Source organism: Arachis ipaensis, chromosome B10, assembly GCF_059453495.1.
Source record: "Arachis ipaensis isolate K30076 ecotype BB chromosome B10, ASM5945349v1, whole genome shotgun sequence".
NCBI classification, from domain to species: domain Eukaryota; kingdom Viridiplantae; phylum Streptophyta; class Magnoliopsida; order Fabales; family Fabaceae; genus Arachis; species Arachis ipaensis.
In genome coordinates, this window is record NC_142435.1 from 150,290,077 (window position 1) to 150,313,608 (window position 23,532).

The 23,532-nt window shown below is 33.6% G+C and overlaps 3 protein-coding genes across 11 annotated transcripts; 2 read left to right on the forward strand and 1 right to left on the reverse strand.

The window, feature by feature from the left end:
* Window positions 1-513: 513 nt before the first annotated feature.
* On the reverse strand, window positions 514-4,163 carry LOC107632203 (tubulin alpha-5 chain). The gene is made up of 5 exons (XM_088487356.1): window positions 3,356-4,163; window positions 2,695-3,073; window positions 2,202-2,616; window positions 1,602-2,110; window positions 514-1,068 (listed from the first exon to the last, which is right to left on the reverse strand). Exons 2-5 carry the CDS (start codon window positions 2,805-2,807, stop codon window positions 756-758), a joined length of 1,350 nt encoding a protein of 449 aa, XP_088343482.1. The 5' UTR covers window positions 2,808-3,073; window positions 3,356-4,163; the 3' UTR covers window positions 514-755.
* A 9,116-nt stretch (window positions 4,164-13,279) lies between these two features.
* LOC107632201 (mitogen-activated protein kinase 7) lies at window positions 13,280-16,639 on the forward strand. 9 transcript variants are annotated; one of them, XM_016335892.3, is made up of 4 exons: window positions 13,392-13,522; window positions 13,900-13,981; window positions 14,534-14,962; window positions 15,566-16,639. In XM_016335892.3, exons 3-4 carry the CDS (start codon window positions 14,540-14,542, stop codon window positions 16,247-16,249), a joined length of 1,107 nt encoding a protein of 368 aa, XP_016191378.1. In that variant the 5' UTR covers window positions 13,392-13,522; window positions 13,900-13,981; window positions 14,534-14,539; the 3' UTR covers window positions 16,250-16,639. The 9 variants fall into 9 exon arrangements, with proteins under 9 accessions (XP_016191382.1, XP_016191385.1, XP_016191378.1 ...); XM_016335894.3 differs by having other exon boundaries at window positions 13,395-13,518; XM_088487307.1 differs by having other exon boundaries at window positions 13,404-13,522; window positions 13,900-14,283.
* Window positions 16,640-21,326: 4,687 nt separating this feature from the next.
* LOC107632199 (bZIP transcription factor 44) lies at window positions 21,327-22,664 on the forward strand. The gene has a single exon (XM_088487320.1). It carries the CDS (start codon window positions 21,998-22,000, stop codon window positions 22,463-22,465), a length of 468 nt encoding a protein of 155 aa, XP_088343446.1. The 5' UTR covers window positions 21,327-21,997; the 3' UTR covers window positions 22,466-22,664.
* Window positions 22,665-23,532: the final 868 nt, after the last annotated feature.

A 23,532-nucleotide genomic window follows, 5' to 3' on the forward strand; every position in this document is an offset into this window, starting at 1 on the left:
TAAATTCAATATGCAAATAGGGAAAAAGTTGCAGCCTAGCAATGGCAGGTTCCCGAAAGTAGACTAGAGGCTCATTCTATTTTTGCTCTCTTTCAAGCCAAATAATTTGGAGTTTAAAGACTTACTTGAGTTTTAAGCAAACTGAACCTGTAGCTCCAAATGATACTTGATACTGAATGATCTAGCGGCCAACGGATCAAAAATACAAAGCTCCTCATTACCAAAGATTCTCACTTTTGTTAGGTGCTGCATTTTCTATTTTTGAGACCAACATAAAATGCACGCAGACTTGACTCTATCCGGTTAAAAAGCATCATGAAAGATGATTGACTTTCTTTCATTCATTCCATACAAAGACTTGACTATCATTGCTGTTATGAGTGTTTTCACTTAGACTAGCAGTAGTTACATTCGATTCACGTGCCTCGGTGAATCTCTCACTTCCATCTATATTGAAATAATAAAAACGGAGATCTATTAGAAATTGCAAGCGGCGACACATAAACTAAAAGAAAAAAATATAATAACATATAGGATGGACAACTCTGAATACACAATTGAAGCAACAAACGATAGAATCCTAAGTCAACATATAGAAACATAATTGTTTTAATCACTTAACAGTTGGAATAATAGAAAACTACTTCACACAGGATTAAAAGGAACAATGCGGGTTCGGGGCAATGTAACGAAGCATATACCCCTTTTTACTTGTAACAATTATATAGAAAATGGTTTCTCAATTATTTATAATATCAATAGTCTTCTCCTTCGTCTTCATCTTCTGCTCCCTCAGCTCCAACTTCCTCATAATCCTTCTCAAGAGCAGCAAGATCTTCACGGGCCTCGGAGAACTCCCCTTCTTCCATGCCTTCACCGACATACCAGTGAACAAAGGCTCTCTTGGCATACATGAGATCAAATTTGTGGTCAATGCGAGAGAACACTTCAGCAACTGCAGTGTTGTTACTGATCATGCAGACTGCCCGTTGCACCTTAGCAAGGTCCCCACCGGGTACAACTGTAGGAGGCTGGTAGTTGATACCACACTTGAAGCCAGTTGGGCACCTATCATAGAAAAAGACAGCAAAATAGAGATCACATCGTTGCAGCCAACATACACCAAAGATTCACATAAATGCTCAGTTAACAAGCTATATTTCACACGCAACCAGGCTAAACAATTCTGAGGTGAATAATGCACTTAAAGACAGGTCAAAATCATTGTTATTGTTATAAATTACCCTACCCGTACCAAAATAAATTTATGGTCCACATATTAGTGTTACAGCTAGATTGATGTTGTGTATCATAGTGATACAAAGAAAATTTATTTCATTCCTACTAAATTGTTGGTCCACAGCACAAAGCTCCCATGATTCCAAGGAATGAGAATTGAATTGAGCAACATTGGCACCTTATCGTGTTATATTACCCACGTTGGGATGAGGCTACTATTTTCAAGATTAAAATTCGATATCACCAGGTCACTGAGTGTACACAACAATGTAAAACTATAGAAAGCAAACATGTTCCAAGTAAAAAATAATATGATGATCAATGAACCTGTTAGGGAAACAAAGTTCAGTAAGAGTTGTTACCAGTCAACAAACTGAACAGTCCTCTTTGTTTTTATGGTGGCAACGGCGGCGTTGACATCCTTTGGAACAACATCTCCACGGTACATTAGGCAGCAAGCCATGTACTTGCCATGCCTAGGATCGCACTTGGCCATCATGCTGGAGGGCTCAAATACTGCATTGGTGATTTCAGGCACTGAAAGCTGCTCATGGTAGGCCTTGGCAGCCGAGATAACAGGGGCGTATGAGGACAACATGAAATGGATGCGAGGATAAGGCACAAGGTTGGTCTGGAACTCAGTGATATCCACATTGATGGCGCCATCAAACCTCAAGGAAGTAGTCAAGGATGATATGATCTGAGATATCAACCTGTTGAGGTTGGTGTAGGTAGGTCTCTCGATATCAAGGGCCCTCCTGCAAATATCATAGATGGCTTCATTGTCCAAGAGCACAGCGACATCAGTGTGCTCCAGGAGAGAATGAGTGGAGAGAACACTGTTGTATGGCTCCACAACAGCCGTCGAAACCTGAAATCAGAGATTAGAGCATCGTCAATTTCAGGCAAAGTAGAGAAAACATGCAGGTAAATTCTTGAACCCTAAAATCTTCAAGTTATACCTGAGGGGAAGGGTAGATGGTGAAGCCGAGCTTGGACTTCTTGCCGTAATCGACGGAGAGGCGCTCAAGGAGGAGGGAACCGAGGCCGGAGCCAGTACCGCCACCGACGGCGTTGAAAACGAGGAAGCCCTGGAGGCCGGTGCAGTTGTCGGCGAGCTTGCGAACGCGGTCAAGGCAGAGGTCGACGATCTCCTTGCCGACGGTGTAGTGTCCCCTGGCGAAGTTGTTTGCGGCGTCCTCCTTGCCGGAGATAAGCTGCTCCGGGTGGAAGAGCTGGCGGTAGGTGCCCGCTCTGACCTCGTCGATGACGGTTGGCTCGAGATCGACGAAGACGGCACGGGGAACGTGCTTGCCGGATCCTGTCTCGCTGAAGAAAGTGTTGAATGCATCGTGCGCCACTCCGAAGGATGTGTCACTGGCAGTTACAGAAATCAGATCGAAGAACTGAAATTGAAATGGAGTGAGTGAGTGAGTGAGTGAGTGAGTTAGTTACCTAGGCATCATTCCATCGGGCTGGATGCCATGTTCGAGGCAGTAGAGCTCCCAGCAAGAATTGCCAACCTGGATGCCAGCCTGTCCTATGTGTATGCTGATTATTTCTCTCATCCTTCTTTCTCAATTCTCACTTGCAGTGTTGCAGAGCAGAGCGATTGAAATCGGAAATGAACCAAGCAAAGTAAGAAAGAAAAGGGGAATTGATAAGGGTTTAGAATCCGCCTTCTCTCTCTCTCTTCATTTGGCGCCAGCCTAGCTTCCCTTTCTCTGTCTCTTTCGTCACCCACGGACCCCACGTCCCCACCCCTTCTCTCTCTTATATTTTACATTAATAACCAAATAATTTTGATTCATTAATTGCATAAAATATTTTTTAACTATTGAAATATGGAATATTTATATAATGTGCATAATGGAAATTTAGAGAATATTAAATATATAATTATTAGTGTTATTTTTTTTTATCAATTAAAGTTTGTGGGATGAGTGATATCATGATATGGTATTAGAGGCTTAGATTCAAAAGGTCAAGAATTTGATTCTTGGTGAACCCAAAAATCAGTTTAAATTTTTGGAAAGTTATTTATTATTTATGGTTATTCTAGATAGTTGTAACTCAATAGCCCATTGTACTATAAATAGCCCATTGTCTCGCTAGCTCTTGAAATATTATTGTTGTAATTTATATTCATGTTAATCCCTGGTCGTTCTCAAAATTGAAGAAAAAGAAAAGAATCCTCTACCTAAAGAGTTTTCTTTTTTATAGTATATTGCATATTAATATCTGTATGAGTTGTGATTACTGTTTAAATAGAAGGGAAGGGATGGGGTTGGTATTTGGTGGAGCATAGTGGCCATGTGCATACCAGATACCACTCTTCTCAGTCCTCAGTTCTCAGTTCTCACTTGCAATTATTCGTCTCACCCCTCCCAACATGCCAACATCCCAACCCACACTGTCCCACACTATTATCTGATATCTCTTTCGTTTTCGGTTTTTTACCCTCTTCATCCTAAACACCCATTCATTACTTTCCTTCCCTCCATCTTTCTTCCAAAATATCTTCACTTCTCTTCTTCAACCTACTACAATCAACAGTGATGCAACATAACAAACTTTACAATTTATTCACTCTTCACATTCAAATATTCAATACATAAGGAATGAACTTGTATTTGAAAAAAGAAAAAACTATCTAAACTTCACTGCTTGTTAAGTCAAATTATTGTCCATAACTCTTCCATTCAAACTATAACATTCTTGTTACACCATGGTACGTTAGATAATATAATTGCATAAACTTGTACATTCTTCCTGCTGAATTGCACATATATACCGTATTGAGTAGTGAGTACTATATATTGACCATGCTGCTGGCAAACAAAAATAGATTTATGATGAGAGGGACCATATATAATAAAAGATGGAAGATCTAAATCCCATTAGTAGTCTTGCAATTCTTAGTTGGCAGATGGTACCCACTTGGCCACAATATATATAACATTCATATACTACAGAATGTGCAGGCCTCCGCCCTCGTTTCTTGTTAATCATTATCACATGTCGTGTAACCAATTCAATTATTTTTCGTATTTATATCTATCTAACTATCATTAATTAAATTATTTTCTGTTTCCAAATTCTAGTATTATTCTTCTGGTCTTGTCGTGCATAATGTCCTCTGATCCATGAACTCTAATTCTACAAGTACTTTTAAACATTTTTTCAAGTAATTCGTTCATGTAAAACTATACTCTTAAAACGAATAATTACATTAAATACTGGGGGGATTGCCATTCGTAAAGTGGCTGGAAATGATGACAATAATCACAAAACACCAAACTGCTGCCCTTTGTGGCCCATTGCTCAAATCTCGATCAATGCAACCCTTTTAGATACAATCATGTTCACTTTGTAATAAATCATAAGGTGATCTTTCCAAGATCCAAATTAGAAGGGAAACGTTAATTTCAAAACCACAGCTCAAGCAATACCAAACAGCTATAGGGGAAAAAAAACGCTGAGGTTTGAATCTGATGCATTGTTTTTTATTGTGGGCTCTTGTTGGATCCTGGAATATGGGTATGTTAACAAACTAAGGCCCAATAGTTGAGTCCACGAGATAGAGTATTTGGTCAAAGACAAACATCCAAAAATACTCCGTCAAAAGAAAAATAACCAAAGTTAGGGCAGTTAAAATGGGCCGAGTTATTAGCTGGCCCGTACAATCACCTTAAATAGACGGATTTTTTTTAACTCAAATTAATCTCATAATGAGACGTTTGACAAGCTCAGCTTGGTTAATCCATTAATTAAATAGACTGATTCGTGAAATAAACGAACTAATCCGTTTTAACCCATTTAAATTTTTCTCTTTTTTTTTTTTTCAGTTTTTAACAATTCAATCGAAATACCTCAAATTTTAACGCAATAACCTACTAGAAGGGAAAATATTTGCTCCAAAATTAATATTTTAATCCAACAATTAATTATTTTTAATTTGTAATAAAAATTATTTATTTAGAAAAAAATAAAAAATTAACTAATTGGCCTGCTTTTTTTTTTTTAACCAAAAATAAGAGATTCAAACCCGCAATCTCTTAATTGAGTATGAAAAGATTATGCCATTTGAGTTACAACTCATTGGCAATTGATTAGCCTGCTTAGTTTGACAAATTTTTGTAAATGAATTAAACTATTTGTGTAAGTTTGCAAACTTAAAAGATTATGTATTTTAATTTGATTGTTGACCAAATTAACCGGGTTACAAAATGATTTATATCGCGTGTTATTATTTAATTAGAAAACCAATCTTACTCATTGCTGTATCTTTCATTTATTAATTTAAGGTGTCTGGTTTTTCAAGAATCAAATTAACGAGAACATAATTTGAGGACATTTTAACTATTAAGCCAGAAAAATTTAAGGTAGATGAATTATTTACTTTTAATCTTCCATGTCTATTAAATATCTCCTAGTCAGCACTAATATTCAAAACTCAATTAGTTTACATTATGATACAACCAATTGATCTAAGAAGTACAATACATACACTTTGTTGTCCAGTTAATGAAAGAAAGTACTCCAAGAAAAGTAGTCTATCACAAAAGAAATGAGTAACTTAAACAGGCCCCCAAAGAAGTTTCCATGTAGTCCTATGCGGTTTCGTTCAATTGGCAAAATGCTACCTTGTTCAATTGGCAAAATGCTACCTTATGGATTATGGTACCTAACGTACAAATACGTATACTATTAGAATTTATTAGAATGAATTAAAGGGCAAGTAATTACCAATTAAACGTGTCCACTCTTAGTCACAAAAAAAACGTGTCCACTCTTTATTGTTATTATTATTACCATTAGCATTAACTAACTGTTCAACAGGCACTATACCAATTAAACGTGTTCATTATTTATTGTTATTATTATTACCATTAACATTAATTAAAGACTTAATAGATATTACTGTACTTATTTAATTATTTTTTATTATTTTTAAGAAATTATTTTTTATATTTTTACTTTTAAAATTATAAATTTAATAAAATAATTTAAAAATTAAAAATAAAAATATTTAAATATAAATAAATTTTATAAATTATTTAAATTTTAGAACGTATAAAAATTATAAATTTAAATTAAATAAGTTATTTAAAATTATTATATTATTATTTTGTGTAATAAAATTAAGATAAATATTTATAAAATAATTATCTATAAATATTATATAAATTTATTTATTTATTTTTTAACAGTATTTAATTTGAAACAAAGATAAAAATTTATATCTAAAGTATTTTTTATTTTTATGTATAATTTTAATAAATAAAAAATATTTTATTTTTAATTTTATATTCAATTTATTAAATTATATTTCATTTTATTACTTTTTAAAAATTATTAATTTATACTTTTATTATATCTTCTCATTGCATCACACACTATTAATTTTTTTTACTATTATTCTTTATACACATACTTGTCATGGTCTTACCGTCACTATTGTATTGTCTTGCTCTCTTTTTTCATTTTCTTCACCGATCGTAATTAATTATCACCAAGTTCTATTATCACAACTTTCAATCTTGTCCATCATTTTAATTTATAACCATCCATTCTGTTAATTTTTATAAGTCATTGAAATATTAAAAGAATTGGTTTTTGTATCTTTTGAATATCTAGATGTATAAAAATAATAAATTTTTTTTATGTGCTTGTTAAGTTGTCTTATTGTTCTGTTAAGATAAAATTTGAGACATAAAGCATTCAAAATTTTTACTCAAATTATCAAAATTTGATGTCAGTAATTCTTAAAAATGATATCAAAATATATTATTTTTAACTAATATAATAAAAATAGTACATTATTGTAAATTTTCAACTAATAATTATAAATTTAAGTTGCAATTTAATATAGTACCTTGAAACAAAAGACTGTCATTACTTTTTACATTTGACTGATATTATATAAGTTTCATATTTACTTTAGTGCGCAAATTAATTAAACTATATGTTATTATTTTATTTTTCATATCTTGAAATAATACAATTATATTATAAGAATGACATTAGTTTTCATCATCTAATTGAATCTTCTTATTATTTTATTTGTCATTTAAATACTATTTAAAAAAAATAGTTACTTCAAGTGAAATACTATATAAAGAGAGACAAATTTTTTTTTTTTAAATTCATAGTTCTAATTTATTTCTTAATCTTCACTTGATATAACTTAATAGGTTGATGGTGGTGATTCTCTTTTATTAGTTAAAAAATTTCAACTATTTTCTCCTCTCTTTTCCCCCTCTTTCTCTCTCTCTTTCTATCTCTCTCTCCATAATATTTTTAACTTACTCTATAATAAATATTTTTTAAATTATATAATGCTTAAAGGATCACATATTTTTATTTATTTTAAAAGTTAAAAATTAAAATTAAATGATATTAGTATTTTTAACAAAATTAAAATAAATTGAAAGGATAATATTAAGTTTTATATTCTTTTGTTTAGAACATTACAGTTTATTATATTATTAATTATTATATTATTTTTGTACCATATAACAAAATATAGAATTTTATATCTTCTTTTTGTTATTTATTTTATTTTATTTTAGTTATCTAAATTAGCCTGTATATTATTTGTAAGAACCAGAAGTTTATTAACAGATTAATTAGAATAAAATAATAAATTAATTGTTTGAAATAGGTTCAAAAATTTAGAAATATTAATTTAAAAATTTAAAAGTGAGATTTGGATTCAGTGAATTTTTTCGAGTGAAAAATGTATTTTTCTGCAAAAAATTTACGTAAAAATGCATACCAATAATTTAACCGGCACTACCAGTTTAAGTCTATTCGGTACTGTGTAAGAACAATAAAAACTATAAAAATACTTAGAATTGAAAATCGGACGCTTATTCTAAAAGTTTTGGTCCAAAGTTGGGTCATACGAACTAAAAATGCTAACCGGTTGGACTGTGCCCAACATATATATACTTCATTAATGAGCCAATTCAGCTCATTTCAGCACTAGAAAGGGAATGAGCAGTTGAGATTGAAGAAAAAGAACCCTAGCAAGGTTACTATTGATTGAGACTCATAGGAGCTGATTTTTTATTCATTTAAGAAGTACGAAGATGTATCATGATTTGAAAAAAATATTTTGGTGGCTTGGAATGAAGGGTGATGTAGCTTCACTTGTGTCCAAGTGTCTGAGGTATTAGAAGGTGAAGATAGAATATCAAAGACTGTCGAAAATGCTACAACCTCTTGAGATTCCTCAATGGAAGTGGAAAAGAGTTGCTATGGATTTTATAATGGGTTTGCCGAGAATTAGGTCAGGATTTGATGCGGTTTGGGTGATCGTGGATCGCTTAACCAAGTCCACTCACTTTCTGGCTATCCGAGTGAATTATTCGTTGAAGAAATTGGCAAGACTATATATTAAGGAGATAGTGAGGTTGCATAGTGTGCCAACGATGATAGTGTCGGATCGAGATCCCCGTTTCACGTCAAGATTTTTGGAAGCTTTTCAAAAAACTTTCGATAGGAGACTATGTCTCAGCATGGCATATCATCCACAAATTGACGGACAGTTAGAAAGGACTATTCAGACGTTGGAGGATATGCTAAGGGCGTGTGTGTTGGATCAACCGGGAAGTTGGAATCGTTACATGCCATTGGTGGAGTTTGCGTATAACAACAGCTTTCATGCGAGCATTGGAATGGCTCCATATGAGGCTTTGTATGGATAAAAGTGTCAGTCTCCACTGTGTTGGTATGAAGCCAGTGAATCAAGTGTTTTGGGTCCGGATTTGGTAGCAGAGAGACCACTGAGAAGATCAAGAAAATTCGAACTAGAATCCTAACTGCGCATAGCCGACAGAAAAGTTATGCAGACCAGAGGAGAAAACTGTTAGAATTTGAAGAGGGCGAGCACATATTTTTAAAAGTTACTTCGACAACTGGGATTCGAAGAGCGATCAAGACGAAGAGGTTGAATCCGAGGTACATTAGACCTTTTGAGATTTTAAGACGAGTCGGGCCGGTAGATTATCAAGTAGCCTTACTGTCACATCTTTCTAACTTACATGACGTATTCTATATGTCACAAAACCTAAGTACACATCGGATGCGATTCATGTGTTAGAGCCCGAATCAATTGAATTGAAAGAAAACTTGACTTTTCAAGTCACACCCGTGGGGATTGATGGCATGAGCGTGAAGAAATTGTGCGAGAAAGAAGTTTTGTTGGTGAAAGTAGCCTGGAGTAGAGCCGGAATTGAAGAGCATACTTGGAAATTAGAGTCAGAGATGCGAAAAGATTATCACGAGTTATTCTCAGGTAAGAACCGGAAGCTTATTAACCGATTAATTAGAATAAAATAATAAATTAATTATTCGAAGTAGGTTCAAAAATTTAGAAATATTAATTTGAAAATTTAAAAGTGAGATTTGAATTCAGTGGATTTTTTCGAGCGGAAAAATGTATTTTTCTATGAAAAATTTACGTTAAAATGCGTACCGATAATTTAATCGGCAGTATCGGCTTAAGTCCGTCTGGTACTGTGTACGTAAGAACAATAAAAACTGTAAAAATACTTAGAAAAATAATTAGCATTAAAAATTGGACACTTATTCTAAAGGTTTTGGTTCAAAGTTAGACTAAACAAACCAAAAATACTAACCAGTTGAACCGGACCCAAGTTAGGCCCAAATCCAATATATATATATATACTTCATTAATGAGCCAATTCAGCTCATTTCAGCACTAGAAAGGGAATGAGCAGCTGAAATTGAAGAAGAAGAACCCTAGCAAGGTTACTATTCATCTTATTCTTCTTTCGATCATATCTTGAGTTACGAAACTCTCGCCGAACTCGTCATTTTTAGTTAAACAAAGTGGTATGAAACTTTTAATTTCTTGTCCAATTCTCTCTTCTACATAATTTCGAATTTTGGATTTGGTTATTGAGTGAGTTTATGATCTTGGTTGTTTAGGTGCCAACTAATAATGAAAATTTTTTGAATTTTGTCTTAATTCTCAGTGGGTAAAATAATAAACTTCTTAACTCTTGTGGTTTGTTAATTAGTTAAATTCTAGGATTGATTTTTGGTAATTTGTGTGGTAGCTAGCTTGAATTGATGCTGTTTGGAGTGAAATTGATGATTGGAATACTTGGAATATGAGCTAAACTGGTGGATAAGTTTGGTGTCTTGTTGAACTTGGAAAGTTTGTGGAAGAGGATCAATTTGGTGATTTTGTGTTTGTGTGGGAATTGGTTAAGATATAGTTTCGATTTTCTTTAAATAATATGTAATGTTGTGGGCAACTTAGGCTAGTGGACCCTAAGATAGGATTGAATTGAATGAATTGCATGACTTGGTTAACTGTTGTTGAGATTATTATGATGAAATGGACTTGATGATGTTGATTGATGATAATGTGTTTTGATCGAATGAAAGTCATAACTTGGCCCTCGAAGTTTAGATTTGAGTGAATCTTATTTCAAGTTAAAGATGGTTGTGAGAGCTTTAAAACGGTATAAAGATGAGGTAAATTGGAGTTTTGTAGGAAAAGTTATGAACGTTGAAAGTAAAACATGAAAAACTGAATTCTGTGATGTTGTAGAGACCCAGAAACTCTGGTTTGTGTGCCCACGCACACTATCATGCGCACACACGGACCAGAGCGTGTGTTGCGACTTGTGCGTACGCACAACATGATGCATACGCACAGGCTGGAAAAGTCCTTCTGGTGCGTGCGTACGCATGGCTATCATGCGTACGCACATGCCCTATTTTTCATTAAAAAACCTGTTTTTAACTATTTGATCTTCCCGGCAAGCTTGTAAACTTTCGTAACACTTGTTTAAGGTCCCCTGGCTAGTTTTTAGACTTTAGAACATCAGAGAGATTGTTGGGTGAATTAAAAAAGGTTATTTTTGGTTTGAATCTAGAGACGGTGTCTTAGACTTGGGATATTCAGTGATTGGGTTAACTTTAGTGGATTGACAGAGTGGTGTATTGATGATAATTAAGAAATGAATATGAATGATGAATTATGAAAGATTGAGAATGATGAATTACAAAAGATGGAGATTGTGACTCATGAGAATGTTGTTTGCTATGCACCTGGCAAGGACGGTGGTTAATCCCGCTTGTCGAGGTTGAGACTCATGAGATTATTGGTAAATCGCTATGCGTCTGGCAACGACAGTAGTGACTCCCGCTTATCAAGGTTTTAGCGCTGGCGTAGGGGCTGTGACAGTCTTCCGCCTATATTCAGATGTGAGGGCTGAGGTAGTATCCTCTCGCATAATCTTTTTTGTCATAAGAGTGAGTTTGGCACTATATTCCAAGATTGAAAGTGATTCGGGCACTATATCCCAAGGTTGTGCGTGAAAGTGAGTCGGGTACTATATCTTAGGGGTGCACACAGTGAGCCAGACACTATATCCCAAGGACTTGGCAGAAAGGCGACATCCGAAAGAATGTGTCGGGTTGGCAATTTAAATTGACAAGTGATATCACGAACCAAATAGGGTAGGCATTCATCATATGCATTTTTTATATGCTTGTTTGCTTTGATTTCTTGAGTTACGCCTAAATGAATAATATGCCTAATTGCTAATTGATTTACTTGCTATACATGTATATTAATTGTGCTTTACTTGTTTGCATTAATTTTGTCTTACTGGGATTGAGGAGGATCAGTAGGCGGTGGCGATGGGATCGCATGGAAGGTAGATTGGCGATGGTTGTGGAATAACGGTGGCTATAGTTAGATTAGAAATCCCTTAAATTAGATGATCCTGTTATGGCTAATTTCATGTTTCTTTAAGCTTGAATTTTTGTACCGATGTGAAGTTCTAGGATTGCCTAAATTTCCACCTGAAATTCAAAAAAATTCAGATACTCTGCACCTGAATTTCCACCGTTAATATCCAAACATAGGCTAAAAATCATCCTGAGTGGGAACGGTTTCTTTTAGCACAAGCCACAGTAAGACGTGCGCAGTTGAGCTAAAAATAATGTGTCTACATTACGAATCGCTCAGATAAATGAAAAAAAAAAAAAAGAATAGACATGAAATTTATCTAAGGTTTGAGAAATTAAATATTTTATATTTTAAAAGAAGGCATCGATGAGTTAAACATATATATGCTCGGCGTCAATTGAAAACAATGTTTTGTTTTGAAAAAAGATGTGAATGGAAAACGTAGGTGTGGAAGCTTCGATACGCCGACCGGATGTTAAAATCCAAGTTATAACCACTAAGAAGAAGATAAGTGGTGAGTTGTAATAGGCCTGAGTAATACGACGGTGCTGTACAAACCAACAGTAAGCTAACACTGCCTCATAAATTACAAATGAGAAAGTTTAGGGAGTCAACAATTTTTGTATTTTGTGGCCAGTACTTAACCATCAAAAGAAAAGTGAATAATCTTTTATTATTGGATGTAATCTTACACTATTAAAAATACTATTGATGACGAATTGATGGTTACAAATCACAAAAGTTGCTGGTCTCTAACATTCCTCCAAAATTTCACATTGTTTCTTGTTCAACGCCGTAGCAGTTGATCAATATTAAAACCTGTATTATTATATTAATAAAAATTTAATTTGAAAAAAAGAGGAGAAGAAGGAGGAGGTTTGGGGGCCAATGAGTTAGCTCAAATGACATAGTCTCTCCATACTCAATTAAGAGGTTGTGGATTCGAGTCTCCTATATTTGGTTAAAAAAAAAAAAAAAAAAAGGAGGTTTGGGGAAAATGTGGAGTGTTGTGTGGATGGAAGTGGCACTACGTAGCAGTACGTAGCAGTGAGTATTATTAGAAGGGGCGGGTAAGTCAGTTGGATTAGGCACAGTGCAGTGAATAATAAATAGCTTCCTTTTTGGGTAGGTACCGTACCAATCCTCCATTGCGAATATGAGTCAGTGTTTGGTGAAATTATCGGATCAAATTCCACTACACTTAATTCCCATCCCTTCCTTACGCATCCTGTTAATTAATTGTTAGGTAAAGTTTCTTATGTACTAGTAGTAATAATTTCGGTTATTTCATATTCGAGAGGGAAGCTACCGAATAGGGTAAACGAAAATGATGATGATAGATTGATTAATGAATAACGTGAAAAGGAAAAAGACAAGACACGTTTAAAAGAAGAATAAGTAAGTAGTGTGTGAAGTGCACACACTGTGGGCTCGTAATGGCGAAGGAGAAAGCAGGTGTCGTTTTATGGGTTTCTCATTCTCTCTCACTCTCTTGCGGGTAAAGCAAAGCAATCTCTAACACCAAACACCAATGCCGTGTGGGTTAGCCTCCTCTCTTCTCAATCTTAACCTTCTTAATTGCGCCACCCATTCCCACTTTTAATTACCATAACATAACCCCCTCTTTTCTTCTTTTTATTTATTTCAAACAAAATAAATTAAATAAATCATATGCCTTTATGCCTAGGTAAGCATAGTGCCAGGGGATAATATTATGTTATATGATTCTTTGTTTCTTTCTTTCTTATTGGTGAATAATAATATGATGATGGCCAAGACCATGACTATGGGGTCTGTTCTCTGTGCCTTCTCAATCTTGATCTCGGCATCATAAGATTTTTTCAATCATATGTGAATTCCACTTATCCAATTCAACTCTTTCTTTTCAACTTTTTCCAATATTGAATGTGGTGTTGCAGAACGTTTTCTTGAAGGCAAGATTCATCATCACTTGCTTTGCTTTGCTTTTTGGGGGAACTTGAATGAAAGCTGAATTTTGTGGTATCAACGCCTTTTCTTCTTTTCTGATTGTTTTCTTTAACTGATTTACTTTATTTCTTTTGTGGGGTGGGGTTCAAGCCTCAGATCAGGGCCTCAGGGGGAAGATCAATAGTAAAAATTGATTTTTTTTTTTCTCTTTATTTTGTGGGGTAATATTTTAAGAATAAAATCATCTTTTAAAGTTTGAGCTTGGAGAGAATAAGTTCAAAGAAGAGACAAGCTGACATCAAAAGATCAGAAACCCAGATGTGGAAAATTACAAGCAAGGATTGATTCGAACCTTCTCTTACATGACATAAAAAGTATCCTATGTCCTGCAACCCTGCAACTCTCTTTGCTTGTAATTTGTGAACAAGTGAACATATGTTAACTTTTCTAGTCCTCATATTCATTCAAATCAGCTATATAACAGATTCTTGTTTGCTTGCCTCAGCTATAGTATAGTAATGCACTTCTCCCATTCTTGTGCTAAATTATAACAATGAATTTGCTGTTGTGAGTTCAATAGTTGTCTCCTATTTGTGTATTCATTTTGTTGCTGCTAATTTGCAGGAAAAGATGGCAACTTTAGTTGAGCCTCCTAACAAAATTAAGCCAAAGGGAAAGCATTATTATACAATATGGCAAACATTGTTCGAGATTGATACCAAGTACATTCCAATCAAGCCGATTGGTCGAGGTGCATATGGCGTGGTTTGCTCTTCCATCAACAGGGAGACTAATGAGAAGGTGGCAATCAAGAAGATTGGCAATATCTTTGATAACTGTATTGATGCGCTGAGGACTTTGAGAGAGGTGAAGCTGCTAAGGCATATCCGGCACGAGAATGTCATTGCTTTGAAGGATGTGATGATGCCAATCCAGAGGACGAGCTTTAAGGATGTTTACTTGGTCTATGAACTCATGGATACAGATCTTCACCAAATTATTAAGTCTTCGCAGCCACTCTCCAATGATCATTGCAAATATTTCTTGTTTCAGGTACAAACCAGACTATTATGGACCTATTTCTACCTGTTTAGATATTGTTTCTAAAGCATTTATGGTTGTGGCCATTCTTGGAGTTACATAAATGTATAACACATATTCAGAACAACTTTGGTTTGGGTTCAGAGTACACTCAAAGTACACTCTCATATGGATTAGCTTTGCCTTTTGTGAATTCACCTTTTTCATTTGTGAACATGTAACTTGGTTGAATTTACCATTGAATGTCCTTTTCATGCATTCTCGTACAATAGCATTTGTTTTGTTCTTACCAGTTGGAAAAATTAAGTTCTGTGGTTTGAGTGTTTGTGGTAATTAAGTTACTGCTTTCAGTTCCATTAGTTTCCAGGTGAAGAAGTAGCATATACTATCATTAATTCATTATGTAGACCAGTGAAGTCTAGGGAAGGGGTATTTGTAGTTCTTTACTTCAGGTTTCTTATTAGCTTTTCATTTAGGTCGTTTTAAGTATTTTTAGCTAGAAGATTGCAGCATCCTGTTTCATTTGGATTTTTTTATTTTTGAATTTCTAGTTCTTTTTCATTTTTGATGTGTTAACTATCATTAACGCCAATACAAATCATATAATCTTTTCAGCTGCTTCGAGGTCTCAAATACCTTCATTCTGCGAATATTCTGCACCGGGACTTGAAACCTGGAAATCTGCTGGTTAATGCCAATTGTGATTTGAAGATATGTGATTTTGGCCTTGCGCGAACCAATGGAGCTGAGGGCCAGTTCATGACAGAGTATGTTGTCACCCGCTGGTATCGAGCTCCAGAGCTCCTGCTTTGCTGCGAAAACTATGGAACCTCTATTGATGTATGGTCAGTGGGATGCATTTTTGCTGAGATTCTTGGAAGAAAGCCAATCTTCCCAGGAAGTGAGTGCCTCAACCAGCTGAAACTGATCATAAGTGTACTTGGAAGCCAGCAAGAGTCTGATCTTGCATTTATTGATAACCCCAAGGCCAGGAGGTTTATCAGATCACTGCCATATACAAGGGGTAGACCCTTTGCTCAACTATTTCCACAAGCCGACCCATTAGCAATTGATTTGTTGCAAAAGATGCTAGTATTTGATCCAACTAAGAGAATTACTGTCTTAGAAGCACTCCAGCATCCGTATATGGCTGGACTCTATGATCCAAGACTTAACCCTCCTGCTCAAGTTCCAGTCAATCTTGACATAGACGAAAACTGGGGCGAAGAGATGATTAGAGAAATGATGTGGAATGAGATGCTTCAGTATCATCCTGAAGCTGCTTCTGCCAATGTTTGAAGGTTATTCTTCCAAGGCTTCTAGACATTTTTTGTGTCTAGAAGTAGTTCTGTTTTCCCATAGAGAAAAATGTAATCTTAAGGACTTAGCTGCCAAATTTTGTACTCGCATAAAAAGATTGTTCATTTTGTTAGATGTCCCCATAAGGTAAAATGTCATCTTGTAACTGAAGTTGTAAATATCCGTGCTTACTGTTCCTAGTCATGTGGTAAATTTCTGCTTGCAATGTTTCTTGTTCTTTAGCTGTTTCCCTGAATTATAGAGGACTGCCTCCAGATATATCTGATTATGTACTGTAGCTTTTCTTAGATAACTTCAAGCTATTCTGTATAACATGGAAGTGAATTACTACCTATTTTTCAATGGCAGTATCATTTTGTGTAACCAAAATGCTCTTGATTGTTTACCAATTTTCACATTGTGATCTTGTGTTTATGAAGGACCTGCATAAGGGCATATTTGTATTACAGTATATAAGCTGCCCCACAGGTTTTGAGATCCTTTGAGCTTGTAATTCTCCAATCTAAATCAGTTGATATGGAAAATTTTAGTTACATGAATTATGAGTTTTCTGTGACATTCAATTATGAGGAGTGTAATGAGATTATGAAGCAGGTAAAGCCTCCGGTTAATTATGTACCGCATTTCCTTGCTACCAATTCACCATTAATGGATGCTATCTTACTTTGCATAGAGATAACTGTGTTATCCCCTGTGAAGAGGTAATGTTACAAGAAAGATATCAGAGTTTTATTTTTTTTACAAACATTCTTTTTACTCTGTTTCAAGTATTTTATATAATTATTTTTAACTCCGCCTATGTTACACTTGCGGTACATAGCCGGTCCCAAACCCGGATAAAGGAGTAGGATTGTGTTAAATCTTCGATAACCAACATAAAAACATAGTCGAATCCCCATGACATGTTGTTGTATTTCTCTAATACCTAACAGACCAAATTAGACATAGTTTGAGTCATACTAATAGGATTAAATTCTTATAAAGCGAGAAAATGAGAGTCTAATCACCCCTAACTCAAGATAGTGAAGCTCACATATGTTAAACCTAGTGACAAGCACTTCCAAAATCGAAATGCAAAAGACTACTAAAACATCCATCTATAATTCTCTGTCTTTTATATACAAGTGTTACTATTTTCTAACATCCATCCAGCTGTGGTGATGTTTTCTTTGTTAGTGTTGCAAGTGTGAAGAGTGTTGAAGTTAGTCTCACATCAAAGAAAGCAAGGAAGAGTGAGGAGTTTATAAGATGAGAGACCCATTAACTTGACACCTTAAAATTTTGAGTTGGATGTGGTGTCTTCTCATCTTATGTTCTTTCATTTGATTTCTCCCCGGTCTTCGAGAGAAGTGAATTCTGAGTTGGAATATGCCAGCAAGAGCAAGAGATGGTCCTTCTCCTAATCTGATATAGATGATGAAACATCAACAGGGGCCAGTCACAATCAGCACCTGACATTATGAAAATGGATTAACGAACTCATCAACCACTGCATGTGCTTGCTTACTTGATTATTCCCCCTTCATAACACTAATTAGAAACGCAACAATCATCACTCGTTTTATTAATTGACAAATATGGGTAATAATAAATCTTAGTATATATCATGTATATCCAATTTATCCATGCAATATTATTATTATATTGTAGCAGCCTTTCTGTATGTAACTATTTAATTATTGCACTCCAAAAAATAAATATCTCCATAGATATATATAATTAAATTATAGAAAGAGTTTCTAGTATACTTAGAATATCGATGTTCCAGTTGTTTTAACAGTTGATTTGAATTATAAAAAATATATATAATATATATTAATTAAAATTAACAGTTAAAATAACAGAAACATCGGTATTTCTGATACATTTAAAATTTTTTTTAAATTATATTGCAGATTATTTTGAGTCAAAGAAAAAGATTAGCTGATGCTAGCAGCAGCCATCTTTCCTGGGATAGATAATTAGACTTAAAGTTGTATATGTGAGTGTACCACGTGAAAAGCATTTGTCTGAGTGAGTTTCCAATAGAGAGTTGAATATATGAGAAAGAAAGGGTCATTAGTGTGTTACTATGTTGAAAAAAAAAAAAAATATTGGCTGGCGAAGGTGATGTCAATGCAATGACTTAAGGGATAAGGTTCTTACAAGTTGTAAAATGAATGAATGTACATTCTCGTTTTGAAGCTTCTGAGAAACAACTAACACACACACAAAATATGGAAAAGTATATGGAACCAACTAATAATCAGCTAAGAATGGAACAACATAATTAATTATAATTAGTTTTAATTTGTTTTTTAAATTATTGTTGACCACGTTCAAAACATGAGGGAAGATACGTTAGTGATAGGAGAGAATCACGGAACAGATGCTTTGATCATTAATTAGTTACTTCCATATAATTAATTATGTTTTATCAATGCGTAACACATGAAACATAGAAATCATATAAAAAACCATCCAATTTACAAGAAAAAGAAACATCCGTGTGCCTATCAGTAGCAACATCCGGTTAAAGTTACCGGTGCCTCTGGTTTATGAGTTGGCTGATTCTTGGCTTATATAGAGTTGGTTCCGTAGCATTGTTGAAAAAATATATATTAAATAAGATGAAAACTTGGGTGACGGTGAGACCCAATAAACTGGTTTCAGTTATGACTACCTAGAATCTCAAGTGCAAAATTTCGTTATCAATTTCACGTGAAGTTAACTTATTGTACTAAATTTTTACCTATGGTTTGAGTGTCAAAATTACAAATATTATGGAAAGAAAGGAATAATATATCTAGTGTAATCTAATTAGTTTGAAATAGTGATAAATGAAAATAATTATGATTATATATATAAAGATTGAGGAGCAAATAGTTGCTGGCATTGCCGCCCCACTGGATTTTGGTCGGGTAATTTAATTACTTTTGCTTTCTTTTTCAACAACCCACAACTGGAACCATGTGCTTTTATTAATCTATATGACTATATATGCTGCTTATACACATGCAATGGAGAAAACTTTAGGTATTTCTAAAGTGTCATATGTATTATAGATGAATTATAGGGTAAAAATGTAAATTTATAAATTTTTTTTATAAACTAAAATAGTACTTGAGAAATTAGAATACATATTTTGAATAATAATAATAATATAATTAAAAATAATTATAAAAAAATTTATATTTTTTCTTTATATAATTTTAATTTGTATAATAAAGTATTTCTGTATTATATTGTGTTTATTATTATCCATAAAATACTATTTTAGTGAGGTATAAGTTACTAGTAAATTATATTTTAAAAATTATTTTTGATTGGTTGTGATTATATATTTAAAATTATTCGAATAATAATACTCCATAAATATTGATCACCAAATAAATAAACTTTATCATATAATGGTCAAATGCCGGCTGTATCTAGATGAAAAACTTTCGCATCAATTAATAACCAGTCAGTAGTCAATCTTGTGATAATGGATTCCATGGAAAATTCTGATTGGTGTAAATAAAATTTAATATTCTATGCCACTATTACGTATTGATAAAGAATGATTTTAGGCCTCCGTATATATCAATAATTCTATATTGTTAATTTATAAATACCGAAGACTACTCCGTGGAAAAAGCTACTTTTGGTTCGTTTAAGACTTTAAATATCGCGGTTAAAGCATATTCTTTGTCAAAGTAACTTTTTCAAAATTACGACAAATAATATTATTAAGCAAAAAATCTTGAAATGTTTAAAAGTTTAAACAAAGACTAATGTTTGAAATAGAATAGGATTGATGTCTGACCGTAGATAATAACAAAGACTAAAAATTCACATGCATGTTAGGACTTAGGAGCAACAAGAAAACTAACCTGTAGAAAGTTAAATAATTATTAATTATATAATTTAACTGCAAGAGCCATTCATTACCTAAGATTCCACGACTCCATTTGCACCATTCAACGAAAAAAACAATTTTATTACAAATGGTGGGTGGCTTGTTTGTATTTAGGTCACCATCATATTGCGTTTTCCATTAGGAATTACAAATAAATAAATATACGCGTGCACATGCACAGTAACATGTTATATATGCCACCCCCTTTCCTAGTCCTTTCCTTCCAAACCTTAATTTCACTCTATATTTTTTTTTTTTTAAAATTACTAATGCCCTAAAATTATTAATATTTGTAGTAGTAATTCATAAATATAAAAAATTCATCTTGTGGATTTAATTTAAAAAGTTATACATGTTTTTAATTACATATTATTATATTAATAAAAATAATTATTTTTCATATTTAAGACATTAGCAAACAATATTATATATAATAAAAATTTAATTTTAATACACTATCAGTATAAAGTAACTTTATATGTGTATTCAATCATGTAGCGTTCATAAAAAAATAAGTATTATTTTTATTGACAATAGTCATTCAAAAAAACAAATGTAATTATACAATTTTATAAAATGTTTTATACTGTGAGTGCATCAAAATTAAAGTCTATATAATTAAATAAGAAGAATGCTAGGGGCTAGCAGATTTTGTGAGTTGTAGTCATCAATTAGCTATCAATAGTGTATTTAAGGCCCGTTTGAAAAATTTTAGAAGTAACTTTTTTTAACTTTTGACTTATGAAAAGTAGTAGTATTAATGTCTGGTGCAATTTTCAAAACTAAATTACAACTTTCTAAAAAGCTATTTAGGAACTTATAAAGAAGTTAAAAAAATGACTTCTCTCGTAATACTTCTTCTACTTTCATCACATTTCTATAAAATAAACACTTTTAGAGTTAAAAATTTAAACACAAAATAACTTATTTATAAGTTACTTTTAACAGAATTATTTATTGTTTAAGTTATTTTAATGTTAAAAGAAACTTAATTAAGTTAACTGAACATTAATAATGTGAGATTCCATATAATGATACAAAATCATTCATTTTCCTTCCTTTTGGTGACTAATTGCTAGCCAGATTTTAATAAATCTGCCGCCTCTAGAGTTTCCCATTAAATTATTAATATGTAATTAGAGAGGGGAATTTGTGTATAAATTGGAGAAGTGAAGTCCCTTGAAAACCTCTTACATTCCCATAGTCATCTTATCCTTGTGCAGAGAGAGAGAGAGAGTTGGTCAATTCATATCCATCCTCATATTATGTTTCTTTGCATATTCTCCCTTATCATCTTTCCTTTCATCGCCTCCAGATTTTAGATTATAAGATTATTACACCTTTATTTATTTTCCCTCCTTGCCCATAGTCTTTGACACACACACACAACACTTTTCCCATCCTCTAGAATCTTCCTTCTCTATATAGATAGATAGATAGATACCTTCTAATCCATCATCAGCAACCATCTTAATTATTGATTAACAGAACCTCATCAGCTTTGCCTTGTGCGTTTCTTCTATTGTTGTTCATCATAATCATCATATACATACATACATACATACATGCAGTTATGTATGTCTGAATTTGAGAGAGATATCACCAAGAATGTCTCCAGTAATCTGTGAGATCCTCCTCTCTGGCTTCACAATCAACTCAACTCTAAGACGCCGCAGTCATTTGGTTCAATCTTTCTCAGTTGTTTTCCTCTACTGGTTCTACGTTTTCTCATGAACTAGCCCTTCATCCATCATTCATAACATTCCCAGCTTTCTCCTTTTTCATTTCAAACCATTTTACTATCAAAATTCAAAATCAAATAGTTAGTAGTATATATATATATAGTTATGGCTTCTCCGATTAGCGGAGGCTATTCTGGCTCTGGCTCTGAGGGAGATCCCCAGCAGCATACAATGGATCAAAGGAAGAGGAAGAGAATGCAGTCGAATCGGGAATCGGCGCGGAGATCGAGGATGAGGAAGCAGCAGCATCTTGATAGCCTGATTTCCCAGACTGATGAGCTGAAGAAGGAGAACAGCCAGATCAGCACAAGCATAGGGATCACCACAGAGCTTTATCTCAACATAGAATCTGAGAATGCAATCTTGAGGGCTCAGATGGCTGAACTTTCCAACAGGTTGCATTCTCTCAATGATATCATCAGTTACATCAACTCTGTGTCTAGCAGCACCGGCAACCACCACTTTCTTCATGCTCATGAGGCTCAGGAGACTCTTTTCAATGATTGTGGCTTCATGGACCCTTTCCACTCTCTGGCTGCTAATCAACCAATCATGGACATGCTCATGTATTGAATGACTCATTCATTCTTCAAATTGAATCATCTGTTAAGAGATGTGTGTGTTTTTTTACTTTTCTTTTCCTTTTCTTGTTTCTTGTTTTTCTTGTAATGTTAATCATTAGTATCAGTTATTTCATTTGTTGTATCAAACAATATTGATTAAGGGCTCTGTATATTTTGAGAAGGGGAGTTTCATCTCTTCTCTTTCTATTTTTCTTAAGAATAAATTACAATTTCTATCCATGACATGATACAAACGCTGACAAATGTATCTATATAAGAATAAAACGTCAATTGTATCCATGGAAGATGGCTTCCGTGTGCCAAAAATACCCTAACGGACCAATTGTGTAACAAACATTCGGGTACTCTTGGCACACGGAAGCCATCTTCCGTGGTTATAATTGTCGTTTTATTCTTATATGGGTACATTTGTCAGCATCGGTATCTTTTATGGATATAAATGATAATTTATTCTTTTCTTAATTTTTCTTTTTTTTTTAACCTTCACTTCTCGTGATTTTAGTAAGTTAATCACGTTTAATGCTAGTTTATACTTTATATATGATTTGTTGAGTAGGTAAGGTATTAGCACATAGATTATTGTAATAATATAAGATGTTAAGTGCTAATAATAGTCTCATAAAGTTAAAAGATCCCCTAAACAACCCAGGCTTCTAGTTATATAAAATTACAAATGAAATTTAATTAATTAATCTAAATGATAGTTGTTACATCAATATTTATTAATATCACTGCCAAGTAGAGGGATGACATCTGTCATATTATAACAAAATTTCCATGCCAATCACAGCCAGTTAATGTGCAAAGCCACTAAAGTAATTATAAAGGAAGCTAATTAAAAGAACAAAATTTGTTGGATACTTTGGTCATTCTAGAAAAAGACAATTACCAACATATGTTAGCATATGACATAATTCATTAATTTGTTTCATTTCCTTAATTGGGAACAAACGCTAGAGTTTGTGTCGTGCATAAGACTATAATAATTGCATTATTGGTTTTGAATTATTGTTTTATTGGATTTTCATGGTTGGACAGAACAAGAATCAATTCATT